Source organism: Gopherus evgoodei, chromosome 7, assembly GCF_007399415.2.
Source record: "Gopherus evgoodei ecotype Sinaloan lineage chromosome 7, rGopEvg1_v1.p, whole genome shotgun sequence".
Lineage (NCBI taxonomy): Eukaryota > Metazoa > Chordata > Testudines > Testudinidae > Gopherus > Gopherus evgoodei.
Window position 1 is genome coordinate 86800662 of NC_044328.1, and position 26586 is coordinate 86827247.

At 42.7% G+C, this 26586-nt stretch overlaps 2 protein-coding genes across 5 annotated transcripts in view; one reads left to right on the forward strand and one right to left on the reverse strand.

Moving 5' to 3' along the window:
• STAB1 (stabilin 1) overlaps positions 1–8241 on the forward strand; it is a 128318-nt gene extending 120077 nt beyond the window's left edge. For all 3 annotated transcript variants that reach the window (XM_030569075.1, XM_030569074.1, XM_030569076.1), the window contains 2 exons: positions 732–830; positions 1855–8241. In XM_030569075.1, coding sequence (XP_030424935.1) covers positions 732–830; positions 1855–1905 — 150 coding nt within the window. In that variant the 3' untranslated portion in view covers positions 1906–8241. The remainder of the gene's footprint in view (positions 1–731; positions 831–1854) is intronic.
• NT5DC2 (5'-nucleotidase domain containing 2) overlaps positions 2634–26586 on the reverse strand; it is a 67288-nt gene continuing 43335 nt past the window's right edge. The window contains exons 11-14 of one of the 2 annotated variants that reach the window (XM_030569077.1): positions 16134–16220; positions 11204–11344; positions 9782–9846; positions 2634–8814 (exon numbers count right to left, since the gene is read on the reverse strand). In XM_030569077.1, coding sequence (XP_030424937.1) covers positions 8553–8814; positions 9782–9846; positions 11204–11344; positions 16134–16220 — 555 coding nt within the window. In that variant the 3' untranslated portion in view covers positions 2634–8552. The remainder of the gene's footprint in view (positions 8815–9781; positions 9847–11203; positions 11345–16133; positions 16221–26586) is intronic. The other variant, XM_030569078.1, reaches the window with a different exon arrangement.

Here is a 26586-nt window from a genome sequence, read left to right on the forward strand (position 1 = left end):
CTGTAGTGAGAATTTGGGTCACTGCTGCCCCCCTAACTTGCAATACTAGGGCCATGTCTACATTGTAGGCATTACAGTGCCATAGCTATGCCACTCCATAGTGTAGACACAGACTACTGTGACAGCAGGGGTATTTCCTGTGCAATAGGAATGCCACCAAGTTAAGTTGACAGAAACATTCTTCCATTGACCTAGCTGTGTCTACACCGAGGCTTAGCTTGGCATAGCCTGACCTTCATGCCATAGCTATGTAGACCAGGCCTATGATTTAGCCACTATGGGAAGAACTGGATAATTTGTAGTGCAGGCTGCAGACTGCATACATGTAGGTTAGTTTAAATTAGAGTGAGGTTACTAAGGAGTCTGGCCTAGGCAATGGAACATGTTAAAAAGTTGCTAATTACCTTAAACCTGCATTGTTATGTGGTACAAATGGGTATGGGGAGAAGGAAGCTAGAAATATGGAAACCAGTGTGGGAGGTAAATGAGCAATATGGATAAAATTACCCTTAACTGGTCTATCATACAAATAATTACCTTTCTATGCAAATGTCTTGGAAAAGATTTTATATTTAAGAACACCTTACTAACTAGGTTCTGTAATTCAATTTCATTTTCACTACCTTGTTAATGCAAGGAACTGTAGAAGTGCTTAAGACTGCAGTAATGATAAACTCACCTCTAGAGGAGAGGGAAGACCAATACCTAATCTCTTGTACCTTTGCACACAGGCTGACCTGGAAGAGGAAGAGCAGGCCAGGAACCCGCCCTTAGTGTCATTCCCAAACCCTATCTTTGGGGACCAGAGTTTGATGTGTGACCCATTTGAGGTAAGAAAATGGTCTCACCTGTTTTGTTTTGATGAAACACTTGTTTAAAACTTAACCAAATGAGGGGGAAGGAGGCTCATACTTACTAGTAGGGGTGAATGGGATTCTGTAAGGATGTAAAAACAACCCTGTGTTAAGTGCAGATTAAGGGATGCTTGAGCCAGACAGGAGAGGAATCTATGGACATGTCTAAACAGCTATAGTACTTCAGCATAGCCACTAGCTCCAAGGGTTCCCCAGTCCCTATAGTTAGTCCACCTTCTGAATAGGCATTAGACTAATTCTTTCACTGACCTAGCTGTCAGTCAACCTACTCTTGTGTACACTGGGCATTAGATGGCTTAACTATGATCCTTGGGGATGTGAAAAATCCAACTCCCTAAGTGACAGAGCTGGGTCAACCTATCCTTTTAAGTGTAGACCTGACCTAAAGTAAGGGGATCTCTTTGTGCTTTAGTCCAGGCATAGAACGCCCATTAGTGTTTAAAGGTGCAGGGTCCTTGCTGCTTTTCATTGAATTAAAAGCATCAGTAAATACATTTTCAATTTTGATTTAACAAATTAGATGCCTGATAAACCGAGCTGTGGTTTCTGCCAAGGGCTCAGTATCCTCTTCCACTGCTAATGAGAATTTTCTCTCTCCTGCAAAGACTGAGTAAATAGATTTAGAGGAGATCAATATAGAGGTAGGGGTAAGAAGGGTGCATCACCTAACCTACTGCCAGCACATGGGCCATGAGACCAGCACAGCAGCTGCTGCTACTTATAACAATTTCATCGAGGGAAGACTGAAGTAAAAATGTTCACTGTAGTGTCAGGGTAGTAAGAACTCCCTTAAATCCACTTCAGAAATGGAATTGTCTAAGAACCCAGTCTTTCATTCCTGCTGCTAAACATGTAGAGAGTCAAGGGTTTGCTACAGTAGACAGCAGCTTGTTTCTCATTAACTTTAGAATCTTAAAGGATGTTTGTGTCAAGTTAGCATGTTTCTCAGCTGGCTTCTAACAGTTTGTGTCTGTTTCAGGACTCTTTCAGGGGGGAAGATTTTTCAGACACCCACAGAATTCTTGAGTAAAGCATACACCAAGCCAAACAGAAGGGGGAAAAAACCACTGTCATCGTCTTGCTGCATGCTAGTGCTAAGTGGAGCTTGCCCACAGGTCCTGCACGGGGTAAGCAGATGAAGAGTGAGCTAATGGTTAACATTAAACCAAACAAACTCATCAGCTAAGATACCTCAGTTCAACTACCCTAAGACAGATGTACCTGCAGTTACTCTGATTAGTGAATGTCCTTGTTGATGCAGTTAAGAAAATCTTCACTGGAACAGCAAATGTGTGACTCTAAGCTGACAGTTGGAGCTCTGCACTGATATTCTTCCATAACTGTAGGAGGGGAAACTCACTGCAGACATCTGAAGAACATTGCTTTAAAATAATAGTACCATGTGTAAAATATAGCCAATACTACACAATCATAATCCTCCAGGATTGAGTTACATATATAAAATAGAATGTGGATGGAGTGACACACAGCATCTGATAGCTGGAAAACAGTCTTGTCCGAAAACCTAATGATGCTAAGCCTTTAAAGTGGGGAGCATGACAAACTGCTTTTTATTCAGCTGGTATGTTTTGCTTTAATCAAGTGATGACTCCTCAAACAGGCTTAGACTGAAGTCTGTGCACATTGCACTGTTTTGTGGTTCTTCAATAAACAGCACTTTAGAACAAGTCTCCTTGTCAGATTCTCAGCTGTTAGCCACTGCAATTCTAATTGAAAGCAGATGGTAAATCATTGTCATACTATTTTGTTTATTTTATTTTAAACTTCTATATATGAATGGTAAATAACCTACCACTGAACTAGACAATGAGCTACAGAAAGTTTAGACAAGAACTTCAACATGCTACATTTCAAATTATTCTCAAACCCACACAACAGCAATTGCTGTGTTAAATTTTCAGAGTCATAGTGCAGCATTTTGAGTAACAACCCTCCACTTAGGTTTCCTATTTACCAACTACATCAAATTTGGGTGGCTATACTATTTGTCTTCAAAAGTCACAACTTTGGCAAAGGCACCTAGTCTATCAAGTGGTAAAGTTCCCACCACTAGCTCCAACATAACATGGCAGGTGCTTCTGTTGCAGCATATACATTACAATTCCAGGGTTACAGACCACAAGTGTGCTGCACAACAGTCACAGCCCAAGACATTACATCACTAGAGAATGCAGTAGTAGTCAAATGATATTGCAATGTTTAACAAGTTTTTACATTAATGCTCATTATTTTGATGTTCAAACAAAAGTGGAATAGTTTCAATGTTAAATGGCTTCTTGAGGTTGTGGTTTTGTGTTTAAACATCCAGTCACCAGGACAGGTACCCTGTTTATGTACTTGAGGTATCATGTTCCTAACTGGTTAGAGTTGCTACTCACTGCCAAAGATATTCTAGCACATTCCATTCTACCTACTGTCCTCACAGCTGCTGTATTAACACTGTTATGGCATTGGATTATTTCACCCATGTCCCCTAGCTGCTACAGGATTTAAACTTGGCACAGAGCAATAAGCCACTGGCAGTTTGTCCACTAGGCACAGAAAGCCTTCCCCTTCAAAGCCACACATGCACCAAGAATTCTCTGTATAGGCACAGCTCTGAAGTGTAGCTTTTAAAAATGAAGTTCACCTAACCTAATGCTGTACCATGCTAATGTTCTCTGCCCAGATAACTCTTGATTGGTAAAAATTACCTATTTCTATATCTTTCCACACAACATGAAAGATGCTATTTCTTGTAATTATAGCCACTGATATTTTGTTCCTCTTATACTTCCCCTAGCTGAACAAGTCTCCTGTACCAATACTTTGCTACAGATTCACTATAAAAGTGCTCCAACCTGAGCTTGACCTTTTGCTACAGTACATAAAAAACAAGGCTCCAGCATGATAAACAAACACTCCAACTTTCATTATGCTGCAGATTCAGTCAATTCACAGCTCTTGATAAGTTATTTAGCATTCCCCACCAACTCCTGCTTCCTCCGAAGCTGACACTACAGGGCTTGTGCTTGGGACTCTGCCCTGATTTCTTTGAGCCCTCTTCAGTGTCTATGCTACCCAGCTTATTTTTAATCTACCTACCTACCATGCTCAAAGTATGTTTTTCTGAAACTGAGCTGTCCCAGCCATCCATATTTTGAGGGGAGGGAAAAGCCTTACTTTAAGTGTAAGTAAGTGAACTGCCTGGATGATTGCTAGAGCCATAGCCAGCACCCAGTTAGCTCCGAATAACCAATGAAGGGTTCTGCATAACCTTCAGCTAGAGCTCTGAAACTCACTCATTCAGTCTAAGCCTCCCTTCTCAACTGAGGGCCACAAAAGGATCCTACTTATTTTCTAGTCCTCAGCAAAACCAGGGATGTGAAGATCCAAGATGGTTGCTTTGTTTCAGAAAAACCTGGGAGAGCTTCATGCACTATAATAAAGCAATGAAGAGCAAACTTGTTTTGTGCTGTCACTTAAAAGGTGAAATGCAACCACCACTGCAGTATTCTGGAAGTTTAGTGGCTTGCAGAACACCAAGCTCTTAGGTGCAAGCAAGTGCTTCTCCTACAATGTATCTTACACACAGTAAAGAAAACGGTGCACTTGGCTGTGCTGCCTTACTACAAAGGGAAAAAGTAATCTTTAGCATCTTGCACCACAATTTAGCCCTAACACTGAATGGAAATTTTCAAACATCAATTTCCTTTCCACAGTTTCCCACAATCCTGCTATGTCTGTTGCAGCCCCATGAATCATTCCAAAGCTATGCAGAAAAAAATATTAGAAACAAAACTTCAAAGGAAACCCGCTGCACTAGACAGAGAGCCTGCAGGGTAAACTTGTGGGAGCTGCTGCTAGCAGAAAGGACATTAAGAAATTTTCCATTCTGCAGCCCAGCATCTCCTGGAATTCTGCTATGTCTGGAAAGTAGAGAGCAGAGGAATAAGAGGAACTTTCCCTTCCACTACCACCAGCCAACATTGCCTTTGAGCATGTCTATTTTGGGGCCACCACCTTACTGGAAAACAAGGCCTCAGCAGATGACAAGTCAAGTTCACATTGTACTGGCCTATAAAGGTGTTTAATTTAGGGTCTCCTCTACAGACTTCTGAGGTGGAGGCACTTGCTTGTTCTGCCAATAAAATTGGCAGCCACATCATAGAGTCTGGCTGAATTCTTCCCAGGACCTCTAATGCCTTATAGGCCTCAGCAAGGCATAGCCTAATCCATCTAGTGATGGGTGACTTGGTAATGCTGAGTCCTTGTTATTTCAGATGGAAAGATGGCTCTGACACACAGATCCTGTGTATTTTTGAAAGATAAGAGAACCCTGAGAAACTGTTTCATCTTCTGAGACACCTATATTCAGAAGATGAAAGTGCTCCTTTTGGACCTGATTGTTCCTCAAGCTAGAAGATGAATGAAGAATGGATGGGGTGGAGCCCTTGTCTTGTGGGCCTATCCCTGGCCCATGTGTCTGTGGGTTAACACCTACCAGTCCTCTAACAAATGGGGAATTCTGGCTCCTAGCTTCAAGTCTAGATGGAGATAAATCTGTTCATTATCAAAAAGTTGTTCTGGAGGCTGCTCAACCACCTCTGAACCTACATTCCAAGATGTTCCCTTAGAGCATTTCAGAGTCTGCCTGAAAGAGGGTTTATATTCTCCCCTGAGAGCACTTAATGGAGATGGAAGGGCGTGTTTGGATTTTGCACCATTTTTTGCCACTGTCTTGTCCAGCCTTTTCCCTGAAGAGGAGGCAAACCTAGCTGAACCTAGGACCCATTTAGAATGAGTATCCACCTTTGAGGGATAGAGCAGTTGATTGAAACTGTCCCATTACCCTCACATCCATCAAGGTGGAGTACGGGGAAATTTCAGCCTGAGGGGATACGTTTACTGGGAGGCTTGCTCTCCAAAACAAGGTTGGATCTGTACTGTGGATCCACCACTGTTTTGAACATAGACTCAAAACTTCTCACCAAAAATAAATCATTCTTGGGCTTTCCCTTGGCCCTGCTCAGATTAAGAGTCAGAAAGCTCCCCTTCAGCACTGGAAGGTGAGGCAGTGGATAGTTTTTCTTGCTCCTTTTGGGTTGTTTTTTGTTTGACTGCTTGTGGATGTAGGTGTGCTGCTGTGACCTTCCACAAGACCTGAAACCCTCTAAAAACTGCCTTCTGAGTACTGCTCTGCCAGGGTCAGCAACTGGGAAGAGGGCTACAGCATTCAGCAGCCACTTTGAGATGGGGGAGGGGTGGGGCACTTGAGCCCCACAAACCTCATGTCCTTGCATTCCAGACTTCCCCTGGGATGACTGGATGAAGTCCTCCTGCTCATGTTTCCCTCGCTGTCAGCTTGGGAAAGCATCTTTTTACTTCACATGGTGCTTTCAGGGGTACTTCTTCCCTTCCAAAAGAGAGGCAGAAGTGTGAGCCTGGAGGTGATGCAGCAGAGGCTCCTGTGGTTGCAAACCCAACCCCACCCAGTCCCAGAGCAGGGAAGGAGAAAGGCAGTTAAAAGAAGGGAAAAAAAGAAAAAGAAAGATGAGGTGGCAAGTAGGAGCCCAGGCTGGGGCCTCCATCCACAGCCTTGCAATTCTAAACTGCCTCTGGGGGCTGTACACCAGAATTGTGAGAGATGATGCTGCGCTGCAGAGAAAGCTTAGAATAGTCTGAAGAAAAGGCATACAGAAAAGCAGTTAGCTACTTAATTGCTTCTTCCACTCAGTCCCCACGCTGGAGTGTCTCTAAATGGAAACAAACAGCATGCCTTGATTTTAAGCATAGCTCAAAAATGTCTATTGGCAGGCAGAAAAAGAGGGTGTTATAAATTTAATGGTGAAGAGGGATGTTTATGCTAAAGTTTGTTTTATGGCTATATAAACTTCAGTCAGATGTTACTGCCTTCTGTGTTTTGAAACTCCTTTGACAATTGCAAGGATGTAAACTGACTGCATCCTTCATGTTAGATATCACCACAGAGTTTAGATTTCATTTCAAGTGTTGTACTACCACTGCCATTTATCTTAAGATAAAGTTCTTTTCTGGTTTAATCTCTCTCAGCTTTAGACAGGTTCTCATGGGTTAGCACTGTTATGTTTGGGGTGTAAACATTACAGGAGAATGTTTTAAAACACAGGTTTCAATGTAACATTTCCATATGGTTTTAGGTTGTATAGACCTGACGAAGCTGAATTATGGGCTAGCTTTGACCTGAGATGGGTGGAGGGAGGATTATTATTAATAGCATCCCCGTCTAGGAGCAGCTCTCAGTGCTTTCATCATCGTCATAATATTTCCAACTACTTGAAAGAGCAGTAGTAAGATTCCTGGCAGTATGCAGAAGAGATTCAGTGGTATGATGTGTGCAAAATACTCTGTCATAAAGCAGCAGCCCAGGAGTTATGCTTCTCTGACCCTTTAGAACACCTGTGGCTCCACTCCTTCAGTTACACAGACATTCTACACTTGTACTAAACAGAAGCCAAGGCAGAGCTATAGCTAGAAATCACTGTCTCCTACCCAAAGATTTGGCATAAAGTAATCCCCATCCATTGTCAACAACACTGGTTTCATTTTTTGGAAAAATATATTTAACACAAGATTCACCTACCTCTCCATGCTTGATCACAATTTATCCTTTGTTGCTCCCCGCCCCCACTACTGAATCAGAATAATCTCTTCCACAGCCATAGGAACGGCCTTGATGAGTCAAGAATACAAACAGGCCTTATTCTAATCTCAGGTTTTACACTGGAGGTGGTGTAACTTCACACCAGCCCATGACTTCAGAATAAGGCCCAATTTGTGCAAATACAGAGGCATTGCTCATCTTATTAAGATATGAGCTCTAAGCTGTTTACTGTAAAATTTAAGGTAGTGTTTTGATTGATTTTTCAAGCCAGTACTTTTCAGTGTTAAAATTTTAAAGTGTTGACTTAAATATATTTAAGACTAGGACAAAGATTTTAAATCCATTATAATTTAACTTCCATGCTTTTCAAAACAATCCTCAGACACGGCAAATACATGATTTTAATGTCAAAGGCTGCAAAAATGCACCTTCTAAGCAGTGTGTCAAGATCTTAGCTTTTGAACTGTTTCTATAACAAGTGAAGAAAAAAAGCCTCTATATTCAGAGACCAAAACATTCAAAAGTTAAGTTGCCTAAAATATGCTTTCAGAGGTGCCGAATAAACCTTTAAATTTATGAGAGAGAAGAGAGGTGTGTTTGCTTAGCACTTCAGAGAATCAGGCCACTTCTCGCTAAGATGCCTAACTGCAGTTACCTAATGTCAGCTACCCATATTAGAAGATTTGGGCCAGAATTTGGGCAGGGGCTGAAGATGGAGTTTTAGAGGGTCATGAAATGCAGCTTGCTGTGATTGTTTTACTTCTACCTAACCAGCTCTGAGAATGCTTTGCAAGTTAATAGTCAATCATATCTCCCTTCCACTTAACTTAAGCACCAATTTGTTAGCAAGGTAGATATTTGGAAGTGCTGGAAAGCAAGGTTCAGTGATGGTCAGGGACAAAACACCAAACACAACCCACACCCACATTAAAATCATCCTTAGCGATAGGCAATTCACGGCCAAACAGCCTGACCCTTTGTACAAACAATTCTAGCACTACATTACTGTAAACTTCAGCTCACACACTTCCCCTTCATCGGATGTGCACCATCTCCTCCAGGAAGGGGGTCTTCATACAACCTGTGCAGAGCTGATCCATCCAGAGGGGCGCCTCGTGCTGCAGAGGGGTGCGCCGGGGGAAAAAGGTGAAGTTCACATCATAGTTCAGCAGGCAGCTGATGGATGCCATGTAGATATCAGAAAACCGGATCAGTCTCCGAGAGAAGTAGGTTGGGTTGTGGAAGGTTCGGAAGATGCTCCCGAACTGAGGATTGAATAAGTTCTTTGTAAGGGACCTGAAAGGATAGGACTTGGTTTGCACGGGCTAACATTTGGAGAAATTGTTAACACAAGTTTTGTAACTAATTTGACAATTCAGACCTAGGAAACAGGTATTTTACACAAGGCTTTAAAATTTCAGGGTACCAAAATCACCAGGGCAGGTACTTTCCTTATGGGCTATGCTGTGATAGAAAAGACAGTAAGAGATTATTACTGGAGTCTAACTTTGATTGAATATTACCCAGAAGCAATGATACTAAATGGACCTAGTAAATGTAAATAGTAAGGGCTAAGATTTCTTCTTAGGGAGGATGAAGACAATGGTTTGATATCCACTGCCAAGTCATTCCATGCCTGCCACATGAGTCCTGCCCTGTAGGAGGAATTTATGCATCTATATTTCTTAAACTTTACTGTTATCAGGACCCATCAGGGCTGAATTGAAACAAGTTTGTTCAAGATGCCTAGTTTCATCTAAGTAAACTGTGAGTAGGCTCCTTAGCCAAGCTCTTGAAGTGAACAAGGAAGATGAAAGCCTAACAATTTAGGCTTGGAGCCTACAACGCTTATGTGAGTAAAGATTTGCCAATCAGCTTCTATGGATGGAAAAATATAGATAACAATGAAAACAATCTGGAGTGTAATCTGTCATCTAAAGTGATTGCATCAGTGGAATGAATGCAGGAGTAATGACTTTCTGCATTGTGAAAAAAAAATCTGTGTAGCTAGCTTAAAAATTCTATTAGATTTCACAGAGAAATCTCTTACAACACAACACCTCAGAATAGAGGTTGCACTGCTTCACTAGCTACAATCATCAGAAACTAATTAGGCACTGGAGATCCAACTCTTGATTTCAAGATATCTACATTCATAGGAGCATATTTACAAATTTACAGGTTTCCACAGGAATATTCTGGGAGGAAGAGAAGTTTGCAGTTTCATCCTAAAGCACTCTCAGATTTAGATACATTGAGTCACCTAATTTCCTGACGCTCTTGCATCCATTCCAGCAGCACCTGCTTTGATTCTGCATCTTGATACATCTAGAACACAAAAAGCCCAGTAAGAGTTAAATCTAAACACTAACTTTTCTCAAATCCTTTTCCTTAAGGTGATAGTGCCACTATCACCTTAGGTGCCAGGTATTTGTCTATGGCCCTTGGAGCTCAGCAACTTCTTACAATTGCCAACAATAAGGAGAAAATTAAAAAGTCAGTGACTAAGAAAAAAGAAATGGTGAGACAGGCTGTAAATCCGCCAAATTCCCTGCTTTTACTCTCCAGTATTTGTGCTCGGGGAGATGCACCACAACTATGCACTACTTGGTTTAGAGAGTAAACCACAAGTCACTGGTTAATCCCCCAACACTGCCTAGCAGAGTGTGTTGGTTGCCTAAAGCGTATTAACATCTGTTGAGGATACAAAAGATCCTCACGAAAACATCTGTTACGTCACACAGTGGGGTTTTTTGCCTTATATTTATGAAGGAGTTTAGGTGACTAGAGAAGAAAGCAGTAACAGCAGTGGCTTGATGCTGCCATAGCACATGCACAGGGCAATCTTCCTCCAAGCAGTTTTGACACCTATGAATTTCTTTGACATTAAATTGTCTTGTGCATCTCAAACTCATTTTCCCTAGTCCCCTACTGAGGCTCTAAGCCAGACTGAAATTCAGGTCTTCAGAGACAAAAGGTAAGTGTTCACTCATGGCTCTTAGTCATGCTTAGCAAGTTAACAGCTAACATGCAAAACCATTTTTGAGCTCTGTGGAGGAATTTATGACCAACACTGATTTAAAGATTCCATTAGCAGGGATTTGATTTTAGGACTAGCATCATCTTATGAAAAGAGCCATCATTTATTAAATTAGAGTTACTGAAAGCTTAGTGAGACAGGAAAGCTGCTTCCAGGCTGTTTTATTTCACAAATCAGAGTAACATTCTTCTGATAGTTAGCCCTCCCGGAAAGGATACTGGAGATGGGGTAAGAGATGGTTAATTAAAACTTCAGGTTGCCATGAGACCAGCAGGACGTGGACTATACTATGGAGGATATGTTATTCACCTGCCAGCGTAGTAGATACCCATCCCTATGTACAACCAGACCAGTATGTAGAAGGAATTATATTTCGTCATAAAAAAAGTATGCTACCAGCAACTCCACCTCTGCCATACTAGCTTAATTTCTTAGTCGTAGACACCACTGCTGTTCTAGTCCAGGACCTAACTGGAGCATAGACAAGTAATAATACTAAGTCGTGCAGCAGTTTTATCAGAATGGTCCAAGTCTACAGGGGCACAAGGAGATCAAATGCAATCTGACCCAAGCCAAAAATCTAAATCCTAGTTCTGAGAGGTGAAGACTAGACAGACTCCATAACCTGGCTCTGCTCCAGCCTACCTGCATTCTCTCCAGCAGCCCTGTGAGTGCCTGTTGCCAAGTCAGCGAGTGCATGTACTGCTCTGTATTAATGATCCGGATTTCAGGTTCCAGTTCTGGTACAATGGCTCCAGTCCTCCAGCCATGACGCAGCATCAAGTCCTAGAAAGCAACCCAAAATTTTATACTTTATCTTACAACACCGTCAGATGTAAAAGTGGTTTTTGAGGAACAGTACTAGAGTTTTCAGAACAGCAGCTATGCTCTGTTTAGTGTCACTGGCTTGACTGTTAGCAGCATTTTTATCCTATGGAAAATACTGGCTCACAGGGTCTGGAGCATCACGGTAATGGTGCTCTCAGCTTCCTGTACAGCAGGAGAAAGAGAGGTCTCTGCTAATCTCTTCCAAAACCAGGGCAGTTAAAATGGTTCAGAGATGAGGGCTCTTACATGACATACTTGGGTCCCTCCTCCACACACATACCTTGTTCTGTGAGCTAGAAGACCAAGCGGTCAAGTTCTGCATTAGACTGTAGGGCTACATCTCCATTCTTTAATGCCAGGGTAGAGCGTTCCATAAAGCACCCCTGACACAGGGAATAATGGAGTGTGCCTTTCAGAGCATATCACCAAGCTTTCTGAGTGAATCCTGAGGGATGTTCCTGATAGCGGGGTGAGTAGGTGAATAAACAAATGTCCATTCCTTGTGTGTGGCAGTGGAGGAGGGGAGATTTTAAAAGTATAATACCGTGATGTAGAACACAGTGGTGCCTAAGGGGAAACAGTCCCAGTCAACATTGAAAAGCGCAGTACTCAAAAGGGGGCCTTTGAGGAGCCCAACAGCTGTACTGGTACAGGAGCAGATGAACATTGTTGAAAATAAAACCACTGAGCTTGGAACTTCAACCTGAGATGCTAACCAGATTTCCCCAGGTTCAAATACATTTTTAAAAAATAAATAAAGACACAAACAATAGATTTAAGTGATGAAAAACCACTTGGGTTTTAAACAGATACCAAGTCAGAAGACAGCAGACAAAAGCCAAATAAGTCCTTGCCCCCATTGCAGTCTCAGTTGTATGGCCAGGTTAAAGACCGAGCTAATTTTTAACTGCATTTAAAAAAAAAAATAATAATAATAATAATAATAATAATAAAGGGCGAGGGGGGAGGGTCTCACCAATACACAGATGTATATTTCACTGAGAGGCCTTGAGGGCCATCAGCAAACTGGAAATAGGGTAACAATTGGAAAGATCTTTTTTAGAAAGGGAAGACTTTAAAGATTTGTTTAGACAAATGATTGGTGCCTTCTGAAGCAAAACGTGGAATTGTTGACACCATGGATTCATTTAAGATTGCTGTGTTATAGAAGCGGAATACTCTGCTCTTGCCTGCAGGTCATGGGGAAAAAAAACCATATGATCCCCTGCACCTTAGAAACAATAATTATGAAAAAAAATACAATCAACTGGGTTGAAAAAATGCCAGGTTAAAAGGGAACCACACGTTAGAATGAGCCACAGCAGAAAGTCAAGAACAGCCAAGTAGATTGCTTTTCTGAATCTAACCTCACTAACAACACACTGCCTCAGCCGGACATTAAAATTTAGGATGCATATTAGAATATAAAGGCACCACTTTGGGCTTTTTGTCCTCATGATGTCGTGATTCATGCACTGCAGTATTAGCAGTTTATTGCCTCAGAAGCTCAGACACAATAGCCAAAACTATCCACTTGATATAACGCTTTCCTAGTTACTGGAGAAGATAAACCACACAGTAGATAATAAAAACCCAGTGAGTAGTTCAGTCTGATAAACAGTAAATTCTTCAGAGAATTTTTCAATCAAGACGCAACAGAAATTAGTTCAGGGGAATCCTATGGCCTGTGTTATACAGAAGGTCAGATTAGATGATCTGACTTTATAATCTATGAAAAACGTCAGTGACAAACCACAGATACCTAAAATCATAATTCAACGATAGCATGAGTACCTGCCAAACAATATGAAAACATGTTTCTATAAAAAGGGACATAAAAACAACCCAGGAAACTACAGACCAGTTAGTTTAACTTCTGTGCCAGGGAAGATAATGGAGTAAGTAATTAAGGAAATCATCTGCAAACACTTGGAAGGTGGTAAGGTGATAGGGAATAGCCAGCATGGATTTGTAAAGAACAAATTATATCAAATCAAACTGATGCCTCTCTTTGATAGGATAATGAGTCTTGTGGATAAGGTAGTGGTGGTGGATGTGGTATACCTAGACTTTAGTAAGGCATTTGATACGGTCTCGCATGATATTCTTATCGATAAGCTAGGCAAGTACAACTTAGATGGGGCTACTATAAGGTGGGTGCACAACTGGCTGGATAACCGTACTCAGAGTAGTTAATTCCCAATCCTGCTGGAAAGGTATAACAAGTGGGGTTCCGCAGGGGTCTGATTTGGGACCGGCTCTGTTCAATATCTTCATCAACGACTTAGATATTGGCATAGAAAGTACGCTTATTAAGTTTGCAGATGATACCAAACTGGGAGGGATTGCAACTGCTTTGGAGGAGGATAGGGTCATAATTCAAAATGATCTGGACAAATTGGAGAAACGGTCCGAGTTAAACAGGATGTAGTTTAATAAAGACAAATGTGAAGTGCTCCACTTAGGAAGGAACAATCAGTTTCACACATACAGAATGGGAAGAGACTGTCTAGGAAGGAGTACGGCGGAAAGGGATCTAGGGCCTATAGTGGACCACAAGCTACATATGAGTCAACAGTGTGATGCTGTTGCAAAAAAAGCAAATATGATTCTGGGATGCATTAACAGGTGTGTTGTGAGCAAGACACAAGAAGTCATTATTCTTCTGCTCTACTCTGCGCTCGTTAGGCCTCAGCTGGAGTACTGTGTCCAGTTGTGGGCACCACATTTCAAGAAAGCTATGGAGAAATTGGAGAGGGCCCAGAGAAGAGCAATAAGAATGATTAAAAGGCTGGAGAACATGACCTATGAAAGAAGACTGAAAGAATTGGGTTTGATTAGTTTGAAAAAGAGAAAACAGAGGGGACATCATAGCAGTTTTCAGGTATCTAAAAGGGTGTCATGAGGAGGGAGAAAACTTGTTCATCTTAGCCTCTAAGGATGAAGTAATGGGCTTAACTGTTGCAGGGGAGGGTTAGGTTGGACATTAAGAAAAAAGTTCCTGTCAGGATGGTTAAACACTGGAATAAATTGCCTAGGGCAGTTGTGGAATCTCCAGCTCTGGAGATATTTAAGAGTAGGTTAGATACATGTCTTTTAGGGATGGTCTAGACAGTATTTGGTCCTGCCATGAGGGCAGGGGTCTGGACTCGATGACCTCTCGAGGTCCCTTCCAGTCCTAGAATCTATGAATCTATGTCAATGTCAGGAATAAGATGGGCAATAGGCAATGGTATTGCAACAAAAGATAGGTTAAGATAAGCATAGTATGGATACTAAAGTAACTGAGGAAAGGTAATCATAAGTAAGGCTATGATTCAATTGGGTATTTTTAGTAAAAGTCATGGACAGATCACAGCTGTGGGGGGTGGGGGGGATGGAGAGGGGGAGCTGAGGCCCAGGAGATCAGTGGCTGCTCCTGTTGCTGCTGTGGGGGCAGGGGGCACCCTAGAGGGCCAGCCACTGCTCCAGCAGCCCCAGGACCACTGCTGGGAACCGCTGAGCTGCCGCTGCTCCCCCTACCTCCGGGGCTGCTGCTTGGGCAGTTTCTTGGACCAGCCTCATCGGCTGCTCCTCAGGCGGTCTCCAGGGCCAGCTGCCCAAGACTGCCAAAGCAGCAGCTGGTGAAAATGGCCCCAGGACCAGCTGCTTGGGCAGCCCTGGGGTCAGCCACACCGGCTGCTGCAGAAGCCATGAAGGTTGCAGGAAGTCACAGAATCTGTGACTTCCATGACCTCTGTGACAACGAAGCCCTAGTCATAAGCAACAATTAACATAAAAAGGAAGATCACCACAGTATCTTCCCAGCCATCTCTCTTCACTGCTTTCTTTCCTTCAACACCGTGGTAACATCATAGCTCCGTTCTACTCACTTTGTCCTCCAATATTTGCTGATGGAAAGATTCCATGCAGAAGTCACTACTTTGTCACTTGAGCCAGTGGTTCTCAACAAGGGTTACGCATACTCCATGGGATACGCAGAGGTCTTCCAGGGGATACATCAACTCATCAAGATCTTTGCCCCATTCAGTGTTTCTCTACCATCGCAGGACAGGTTGAGGGTAGTGTGGGGGTTGCAAGTGAGGGCCAGCGTTAGGGAGTGGCAAGCAGGGCAATTGCCCAGGGCCCCATGCCACAGTGGGCCCTGCAAAGCTAAAAGTTACATGCTTCAGTCCTGGGCAGTGGGTCTTCTGGCACCATTAAAATGAAGTACAATACTTATATTCCAAAAGATTTATTTTATAATCTTATGGTAAAAATGAGAAAGTCGGCAATTTTTCAGTACTACAGCGGTGTGACACTTGTGTGTTTTTATGTCTGATCTTGTAAGCAAGTAGCTTTTAAGTGAAGTATAACTTGGGGTATGCAAGACAAATCAAAGTCCTGAAAGGGGTGCAGTAGTCTGGAAAGGTTGAGAACGACTGACCTGAGCAATTCCTACAAACTCGGTCTCTTGCTACCTTCTCCCTACACACAGCCACACCATTCAGTTCAACTGGGCTTTTTCTTCTCATAGGAGTATTGTAATTCCACTCAATCCAAAACACACTTAAACAGGACAACTAAATTAAAAGCAGCCACAGCAGAGGGTTCTACCTTGAGCAATGCAAAAGTATCTGAGTAAAAACAGGATACAAAATTATGACAAGAATTAAGTCCTCCTTAAATTCTAGCAGACCAAAAAACAAACAAACAAAAAAATTCAGCAGTGTTGGTATTAAGCAGAAGCAGACATGGTTCTACTTACTGCAAGATCGCTGTACAGATGGTCACCGAAATAAAGTACTTTGGACCCACGCCAACCTGTTAGCCTTAGAAAATCAAACAAATTTCCCTGCAAAAAGAGGAAGAACAAACAAGAATGTGAATATAAACCAAACACCTCATTTTTCTCTGCAAGTGATGACATGTCACTGTTTTGTCAAGGAGTTCAAGAAAGCAAAATATTCAAAGTAACGACTTCCTAATGAGACAATGTAAAGTTAAATTATTTCACATGAGAATTTAATATATAGACATTTAAAAAAAATCTCTCCAAAAAGAGCTAGCTGCTTTTGAGAATACAATGCACCAGTATGATAGTTATTTTGGCAATACCTTCAAGTATTAAAACACAAATATCATTCAAAAGTCAATGTATTTGCACCATTTATATATTCTGTACTTCATTCAACTGGGGGAGTAGGAATAATTAATTTCACTTCTTATCATCAAGTTTCACTTCCGGGTTCTCATGCACTAGAATGGTCGCATGAAAATTAAATTAAAAAAAGTGGCTTGAAGAGTTATTTTTATGATTATTAAAGCAGAGCAATTTTTCCTATTAGCTTCTCATTTTTGAGGAGTTTTTCAAAACTACATCTTAAATTTTGGATTTAACATACTTTCTCTTTTATAATGAGGAGTCCTTGTGGTACCTTAGAGACTAACATTTATTTGGGCATAAGCTTTTATGGGCTAAAACCCACTTCATGAGATGCATGGAGTGAAAAATATACTGCTTACTGTATTTTTAACTCCATGCATCTGATAAAGTGGGTTTTATTCCACAAAAGCTTATGCCCAAATAAATGTGTTAGTCTCTAAGAATGTATCTACACTACCAGCCGGATCAGCAGGCAGCGATCGATCCAGTGGGGTCAATTTATCACATCTAGTCTAGACGTGATAAATCAACCCTGAGCACTCTCCCATCAAGTCCTGTACAACAGCTTGGCAAGAGGCATAGGCAGAATCGTCGGGGGAGTGGCAGCAGTCGACTCACCGTGGTGAAGACACCATGGTAAGTCAATCTAAGTACACCGACTTCAGCTATATTATTCACGTAGCTGAAGTTGCATAATTTAGATCAATTTCCCCCCTCCCCTCCCCAGTGTATACCAGGCCTAAGGTGCCACAAGGACTCCTCATTATTTTTGCTAATACAGACTAACACAGCTACACTCTGAAACCTTTCCCTTTTATGTAATTTGCCCTTGTTCTAATCAGATTGTCTGGCTTCCCACCACACACATTTTTATCTACAGTCAAGAACATCTCAAACTATGACTTGCTTTGGAAAGCTTTTCCAGTCATGTGCCCTGGATAAACTCATTTACTTTATAAGAAGTCAGAAAAGCATCAGAAGGAAAAGCAAAGTTCTCCAGGTGTCACATCAGCTTAGACAAACTCCATCTGACATCTATTAGGGAAGCACGTGTGCTATTACACATTTCTGGCAATTGCTGCTGATTACAGAGGTACATGTGACACTGTTATTGGGAAAACATGGGCAGTGGTTGCAGATGTGAGGAAGACAAGAGCTACCAGATAACAGAATTTTAATGAAGATGTCAGAAAGGTGGTTTATTTAACAACCTTAATAATCTGATACATTAGACAGGGTAAATGTTAGAATCCTCTCTCTTTAGGTTTTAAGGCTCAGATCTTTAAAGGTATTTAGACTCCTAACTTCAATTGATTTTAAGAGCCTAGAATACCTTTGAGGATCTGGACCTAAATTTCAAAAAAGCCCTCAACATATGATATCCAGAGATCTCAGTCAGGGCTCCAATGTCATAAGCACTGCACAGTCACAGCAGGGCTGGATTTACACCTTCTGTGCCCTTAGGCACAGCATCTTCAGCGCCATGCCTTGCCCCCTCCCCTGCCTACAGCTGACCTTCGTGGTTTTGCAGTAAAAAAATGAAACTTTTAACCCATGTTTAACTTTTAGGCACCCCATGGCACATATGCCTACTGTGCCTAGATGGAAATCTGGCTCTGACAGTCCACATGGTAAAATGCAATCCCCCCACCCCAGAGAGCTTACATTCTGAATGTCAGACAAAAGACAACAGGCAAGTGCAACAAATATAAAGAGGATGGAGGGTGAGAACACCACCGTGTTAAAATCATATGGATACAGCTTGGTTCCAAGACTATTTAAAAAACCAAGAAAAGATTTATATTAACCAATTGAAGCTGACTTTTCAAATCAATCCGTCTGTTACTGTACTATTTATTCTACAAATCTATCATCCATAAACCCCATTAACTTTTTACTTAACTAGTGATGACAATGCCTACAAAGAAGCCTATAGATTCTTCCCCATTCTCCACCTTTTCTTGCTCTGCAATAGCCCCAGCAAACTGAGCACACGGTTCTGTGACTCAATGCCCACTTGGTATTGATTGCCTATGGTACAGAAATAGGCCCTCTTCAGGAAATGCCGCGAGCATTCATCATTACTACTCAATTATGTGTGTGGCAAAAATAAGGTATTTAACAAGCAGATAAAGATCAATTGCCAGATCATGTACTGAAAGCCCATTTTCTCATCACTACTCCAAGTGGATGGGTGGGTGGGTGTGGGGGAGGAATCTATCTTTAAGCGCTCTTCTTATGCAGAGATTGCTTACGACCAGTCCTGCATTTGACTGACTACAAACTGGCCTTTCATTCATGGCTGCTGATGCCCAACAAAACAGTCTCCAACATACCAGAGAGGAAGCTGGTTCCACTTGTAGCCCAATACTGAAATAAGAGACTTTATAAAACAGCTGCAAAAGGTTTAGACAGAACTAACCAGCAGCATCCAGATCATTTTCAACTCTTTCCCCTCTCCCCCTCAACTCTGAACAGTACTTGAGGAACTGGTGGCTGCAATGTAGAAAAGTTAGAGACCCTACAAAATGGTTTGAACTGTACGGAGGTGCCATAGCGAAGAGGGGTTACCCAGGGCGAGTGCAAGGAAGTTACACGCCCTAGGCGAAACTTCTACCTTGCGCCCCCCCAGCCCTGCAGCAGCTCCCCGCCCCCCCCGCCCTGAAGTGTGCCCCTTGCCCCCGCGGCAGCTCCCCACTCCCTGGCCCGAGGAGCCCTGTGATACCTCCCCACCCCAGCTCACCTCTGCTCCGCTTTCTCCCCAAGCACGCTGTCCTGCTCTAATTCTCCTCCCAGGCTTGCGGCGCCAAACAGCTGATTGGCGCCGCAAGCCTGGGAGGCGGGAGAAATAAAGCAGCAACTGCGCAGTGGACCCCCTGGGCTGCCGGCAGCGGCACGCTGACCCAGGGGACCCCCTGGGCTGCCAGATGCTGCGGCGGCTCACTGACCCAGGGACTCCCTGGGTTGCCAGATGCTGCAGCGGCTCACTGACCCAGGGGTCCTGGGTCAGTGTGCCACCGCGGCAGCCAGCAGCCCAGGGGTTCCCCTGGGCCAGGGGACACCCTGGGCTGCCAGCTGCCGCAGTGGGGCACTGATCCAGGGGACATCCTGGGCTGCCCACTGCTGCTGCCGCCGGCAGCTCAGACTCCCTCTCCATCCCAGTAGCAGCGGGCCGCTCAACCACTTAAAAAAAATTGGGGGGCGCTGCTTTTTGGCACCCCAGGCAACCGCCTAGTCCGCCTAAATGGTTGCACCAGCCCTGGGGTTACCAAACCACTACAATGGCTGATTAGAATGACAGTTTTGCCTTTGAACTTAACAGCTGCCTCTGTGTATTTTCTGAAGGATTTTACGGTTTCGTGGGTAACAGCACCATTCAGCCCCTGCCCTGCAATGCTCTAAGCACAATCTGGTGTGGGAAAGTGGGATGGGAAAGGGAGATGCATCAATACTGTAGAAACAAAGATCTGTGTGCTGTTTCCTGCTGGTTCAGGTAACGACCAGTGAGTAGCTGCAAAAAGATTGACCTAACAGTCAGAAGAGACAACAATCCTGAGCAACATCACTCCTTGGGTGGGAGCGGAGAGAGAACACAGACCTCTGCAACTCCTTCCTCTGGATCAAGAAGCTACCAAGACAACCTGCTCTCTTTCCATATCGGTGAAAGTAGTTCTTCACCCACCCCTTTCCCTGGTTTCCATGGGATGGGATTGGAGAGCAGCCTTTCCTCACGCTTCTGGGGAGGAAAGAGTCAGGAGATAATCAAGACTCTGGGTGCAATTGCCCCTAGGGAGGGAAGGGTAAACATAGGTACTAGTCCCCTGGAAGAAGGAAAACTGCAGAGCATGAGAGGAGGCATATGAGTTCTGAGAATATCGGAGAGTGAAATCACAAGAGGGTGGATGGGGGTGGACATGGGGACAGGGGGGAACAGAATTAGTAGTCCAAGACACAGGAGGAGGGAGGAAGAGATCAAAACATTAAAATAAAAATTAACTCAGAACAGAGAATAATATTGTGGAAATCCAAGATGTTACTTCAAAATCCCATGTCATAAAAGGCTCATCTGACTTGTTTATCAAAGATCTGTTGAAAAGAATCTCTCCTCCTCTCCCCGCTCCACCCCACATTGCTGTGCCAGACAATATTGTTTAATCCAGAATTGGCTGCATTAACAGCAACGTTCAGGTAAGCATTTCAATCCCTTGTATTAGAACATGTTTATATGGTTTTGAATTTACAACCGACTTAAATCCAAAACCAACACAAAGAACACCCATATTCTGAAAGTTGAAAGCCAAAACACTTTTCCAACTCAAGAGAAAAAAAATAATCCCCTGTGTCTGAACGTTTCCTAATGTCCATCTATGGAAGCATACCTCCTTCCACTCCTCCTGAGCAGTTTCCCTTGAAAGTCACAAAGCAAACAGGACCTTTTAGAAAATAAGTAGTCAAATACAACCCTTTGCAGCAATGCTGACCCTCATGCCTGCTTAAACTGAAGCTGGAATGAACTTTACTCCTTGCCCCAGTACTGGATTCTTCCAGCAGTACACTATATTGCAGTAACAAAAATACAGGGAGCTGCTGGCCAAACTAATCAGCCATTTGGGTATCCTGTGTGCACATTGCACACATACTGGACTGCCTTCCTGTCCCATGATCATCATTACAAAAACCTGACTCAGCTCCATGCCACAGCATTAGCAATACTGAAGGACTTGGAGCAATATGCAACAGGATTACTACTCAAGAGTCACAAAATGCTTTACAGACTATTAAAAGCTCACAATAGCCCCATGAGAGTGTTACACCTATCTCCCAGATGGAGAACAGAAGTTGAATGACTTGCCCAAAGTCATTTCCATTACTAGCAAGGCAGCCCAGCAGTCGAGACTTAAGTTTTGCTATTGTAACAGCAAAACAGTGCCTCGTGCACTTTAAAGCAGGTCAAGAATTTAGAAATGCAATTTGGTATAGTACATTTCTAATCCTAAATCTTGCTCATGCTATGCTTCTGTGAGCCCTTGGAACATATTGCTTTTGGCAGCTTTGCAACCTACTGCATCCTCAACCAGTGGCTCCTAGCTGGCTGACAATGCTACTTTAAAGCCGCAGACCTAAGGCCACCTACGCCTGGGGGAATTCTGTGCCAAAAAATTAAATATTCTGTGCATATTTTAAAACTCTGCAAAAAAACCCAACACTACATAATCATGCCAGTTTCAATTCTTTTAGTAATTTATTTCAATAGTTGTCAGCAAGTATGTCTAACACAGACACAAAAATTCCCCCAGGAGTAGACAGTTAACGAAACCCCTATGACAACCCAGTTCTTGTTTCTCTATCCCTTCTCCCCCTAGAGCCCCGCTGGGGGGCCAGACACCCATAATTCTTCCCCTCCCCCAAGCCAATACACCCGAACCCACTAATCCCCAGAGCCCAGCCACAAGGTTCTGCAAGCCCAGACACCTGCAGCCCATCCCTCCCAGAGCCCAGTCACAGCCCACAACCCTTCCCCACCCCGAGCCCAACCAAGCCCCCCCAGCCCAGACACCCACCTACCTATCCCTCAGAGCCCAAGGACCCAGAGGGAGAAATAGCCTGATGCTGGGTCCCAGGCTTGTGTGGAGTTTTCTGTGCACCGCCATCTCCTTCCCTCAGGACGTGTGGGGAACTGCAGCTGCTGGGAACCCTCTAGCTTCCTCCCCAGAAGTGTCTTCTATGCAGGAGCTGGGCTGTGCCAGATCCAGCAGCCCCAAGTGGCAGCCAGCAGCATTGCAGCCCATTTTTGTGAGGAAAGAAATTCTGCACGCACTATGTTAATTTCTGCAAATTCTGCACTGCGCAGTGGTGCAGAATTTCCTCAGGAGTAAGGGTCCCAGCTACACTAGAGACCATATTGCCATGTATGAATTGCCCAGACAGTTTTATTCCTCTGAGACAATATAGATCATGAAGCCAAGGACAAGACGTGAGAGCACTGAGGACAAAGCACTCTCAGTTGAGGGGAATCTGGCTGTAGAAGGAAACTCTCAGACAAGATTAATCTATACTCATCTTTAGAAAATGCTGCAAAAGCTTCCTCTTTGAAAAAGATTTTCTGCCATAATCAGAAGGCCACACACCGTATCAACCACCCTCCTCTACCAAAACACCCCCACACCCTTCCCTAAGCAAAGCTTTCTATAACCTAGAAAGGAAGACGACAAACACTACATGAATCCTGCCAGGGACTAAGCTGTTGCCAATATACTTTATGTGAAAGATACTCTGATATTAGAGTGACAGGTGGCAGTATAAAACTCTAAGATTGATAACTGAAGATATGGGTTAGTAAAAAGAAGCAAGCAGACTTAGACTGGGAAATACCTGTAGCAACTACCTAATAAGGAAGGGTAGTAAGGAAAATTTGATTTGCAGAAATGAGAAAACAGGAGGCAGTGGTGTAGAAAGATCCTCTGTTATGGCACTGGAAGATGAAGGGGGCAGCAATTTCATGACATGAGCCAACTGTCATGCCACTTGCCTACAAGGATCTTGGTAAGCAAACTACCATTGGGCTAGCTTCCAAAAGCAAGAAGATTGCACTGACTAGTCTCCTCACTACCACAGCCAGTTAACCATTGCATGTGCATACATCTACACTGGCAACCCCAGTAAATTCCTGGCCATTTGTCCAGTCAATTATTCAATCTAGAGCTGTCCAGCAAGTTGCACTCAATATTTCAGTTTATTTTCTCAGAGCTACAATTCATTGCAAGAGTGACATTTTTGTACTTTTCCATGGAGTCTGAACATTTCCTCAGGCAGCCCATGACCTACTGTATGTTGCTAGGAGTCTGCTATTTCTGTGGTTAGCCTGTAATCACAACTTAACAGAAGGCAGGAAATAGTGCTTACCCTGGGAACTTGCAGGAAGCTGTATTTTAAGTATAAATTGTATTTAAATTGCCATCTTACTAATCAGAAGTCAGTAGCCATCCTGTGGTTACCCCTGGGGGTGGACTGATCAGCCAACAGTTTTCTCCATCTCTCATTTTCTGAGACTGATAATTCATACTATTCATTGTTAGAGCTCTTACTTTGGCTTTCCAACTTGTATCAATGAAGGCTGGAAACTGATTTATAATTCCCCACACTGGGCTCTCACATTGCCAATGTCACTTCTCACTCACTAACATGGCCTTCACAGAAAGCAAAGAAAGGCCAATTCTAATTAAAATTTGGTTTCAAAAGTAAGTGACAGAGTAGACGGAGTCAGATGCTTTTCAGCCCTTTCTGTGAATTTCTTAATCTGCTAAACTAAGAAAAATTGAGGGGTTTGCTCTCTTTGGAGTCAATCCTGAGAAGAGATATGATCAGCAGTCCTCAGGATCAGGGCACAGGAAGGGCTGAGTGCACCTATTTACACAGAGGAGGGTACTACCCGGATAGGAATATACATTTCCCAGACAGACAATGGGAGTATAGACACAATCATGCAAACCTCAAATCTTGCTGCACTTGACCATTATGTCAGAGTCTGGCTCTGAATAAAGAAAGGGATGCCAGTTTTCCTTGTCCACCTACTTTTCTTTAAGTGCTCAGATACATGTGTAATGCTTTGCAGAGAATAACCAAATCAATCCTCACAATATCCTCATTAGGAAGGGAACTATCCCATTATCCAGAGGGAGAGCATTTTGAAAAACCACAGTATTTAAGGTGCCAAGTAGTTTGTCAGCACAGGCATCTGATTTTCAACTGGGTAAAGAAGAAATCTGCAATCGCATTGCATGAGTAACATGCAGATAGGGAAAACAACAGCATGATTTAAATTTGCCTTAGGTATAAACACTAAAGCTTTGCAAAAGCTATACAGCATCATCAGGATGCAAGACAATGTGCCTTACTATATTTAAGACAGGGTTTTTATAGGGTGGGCACCCTTTTAGTAGGAAGGTGGTCTTGTAGACCATATCCCCTCTTATTCATGCAAAGATCATCCTTTTTACCACTTGCAAACAGAAAACACCACAGCTAGTGTAACATCTTACTAGAAAATAGCCAAAAATTAAAGTGACTACTGTGAATGAGTGCTGGAAATGACTGTAAGCACCTCAGTACACTATCAATAGAATCTCCGACTTGGAAGGTTCTTGTAGATGTAGGATTTATGAATCCTACTTGGATTAGACGATCTCAAAGCGAACCACAAGTCATTCTCACAACATGCCTATGAGATAGGAACTCTATTTCTGGCTCTCCTATGGGACTGTGAGAGACCTTGGGAAGGTCAGAAATCTCTGTATTTGTAAACACATGTAAGATTGAGTTAATACCTACCTCAAAGGCATTACCTTCTCCTTGAGTAGCAAAAGATGCAGAATGGATCATATTTTACACACTGCAGGAGGATAAATGCTCCTCCTCTCAGTTACACTGGAGCAAGCCCTTTTCATCCAATGTAGCTGAGCAGAGTCTGTTTCTAGGTAATTGGAGAGTTTGATATAATTGGGTCTGGTGTCTTGGCCCCTGCACTACACAAAGAGTCCATAGGGAAAACGTGCTCAATTATATACTTTTCTGGACACAATCTGGATAACAAACTGGATTGGAGATGTGGACTGTTTCTGCCAGATAGCCTGGCCCGAAACTTAAGTTTCACAAAAATACTAACAATACTCTCTCTAATTCAGGACTAGATATTTTTAAGTCATTTTATGATAGTCCTTCTGTGAGGCTGCTAACAAAATACTTGTATTTAACATACTTTGTGCAGAGTCTCAGAGCGACACCAGTCACTGACAGGAGCCTTAAAGAGAAGCTGTCATTTGACCTCAGATTAGGGTAATGGCTTTGGGTACAAGGTCTCTGGCATGAAGGGTTTGAATCTTGCCCCCCACCCCCAGCAGGACTGCACAAGCTCCCAACTGCCCTTCTAAGCACCATCTGGACATCTGGGAGAATCCAGTAATTGGGAAAGGTATGAATCAATTTTTCTGCCTAAGAAAGCTAAGGGAATAATAAGGGAGACTATCAGGCACTCCCGCTAAATTAACTGCAAGTTTCCAGACACCAAAAGGCAAATCTTTATTTTAAAGGGTTACAAGAAGGTTACAAGGTTAACCAGAGAACACGACTGACCATCCATATAAACAGCTTATTACCACAAACATCTTAACCCATTATTAAGTATTGAATGTTCTATTCAAATTAACTCTTGGAATCAAAAACATTTTCCAGTTCTCCTTTCTTCCTGTGCAAGGAAAGTAAATGAAGTCAAATTCTGCTTGCAGTTACCTTGGAAATAATAGCAGAATCTAATTCACAAGTCTACTGCTAAAGCAATTAGACACAGCTGTTACTGACCTTTGCCCAAACTCACTCCCTACTAGTCAATAGGGAGTAAAATGTAAAAATTTAGCAGTGATGGCCTTTTGGCCTATGCAATAACTGAGTATCACAGAGTCTCAGAACTGATATATATCTATATACACAAGTAGTACTTGTCACTGAGGTCCAACATCAAAGATTAAACATCTTGTCTAATCAACAGGGAACCATGCCATTATAGGGTTTTTTCTGCCACCACTCCCATCCTGTACTACAGAGAATGGGACGCAAGTCTGCAGTATTTAAAAACTGGAAGCCAAATGAAACTCAGTCACTCAAATACACAAAGCGTCACATTCTCCAGTTACATTAACAAAATAGCATTGACTGAAATGAGGTTGTCTCAGTATAACCAAGAGAAGGAGAATTCTCTCTTTAGAGAGCATGAAGTACCAGGTCTATTGAACAGAGCAGCATCCAACTTTGGTACATGCATGAAACAGAACAAAGACTGCTTTTTATTTATTTGCTTTCTTTAGATATATTTGTTTCACTTATTGCTTTTCAAGGAGAAACTCATTACACGAGAAACCAGGGAAAGATGAAAGAATTTCTGATGTTCTTGGGACAAGTCTACACACAGAAGGTGCACTGGTTTTATTAAATCAGTGTACCTTCTGTATGTGGACTCTCTTATACAACTAGTTATATATCAGTTCAGTTTGCAGCTGTTAAG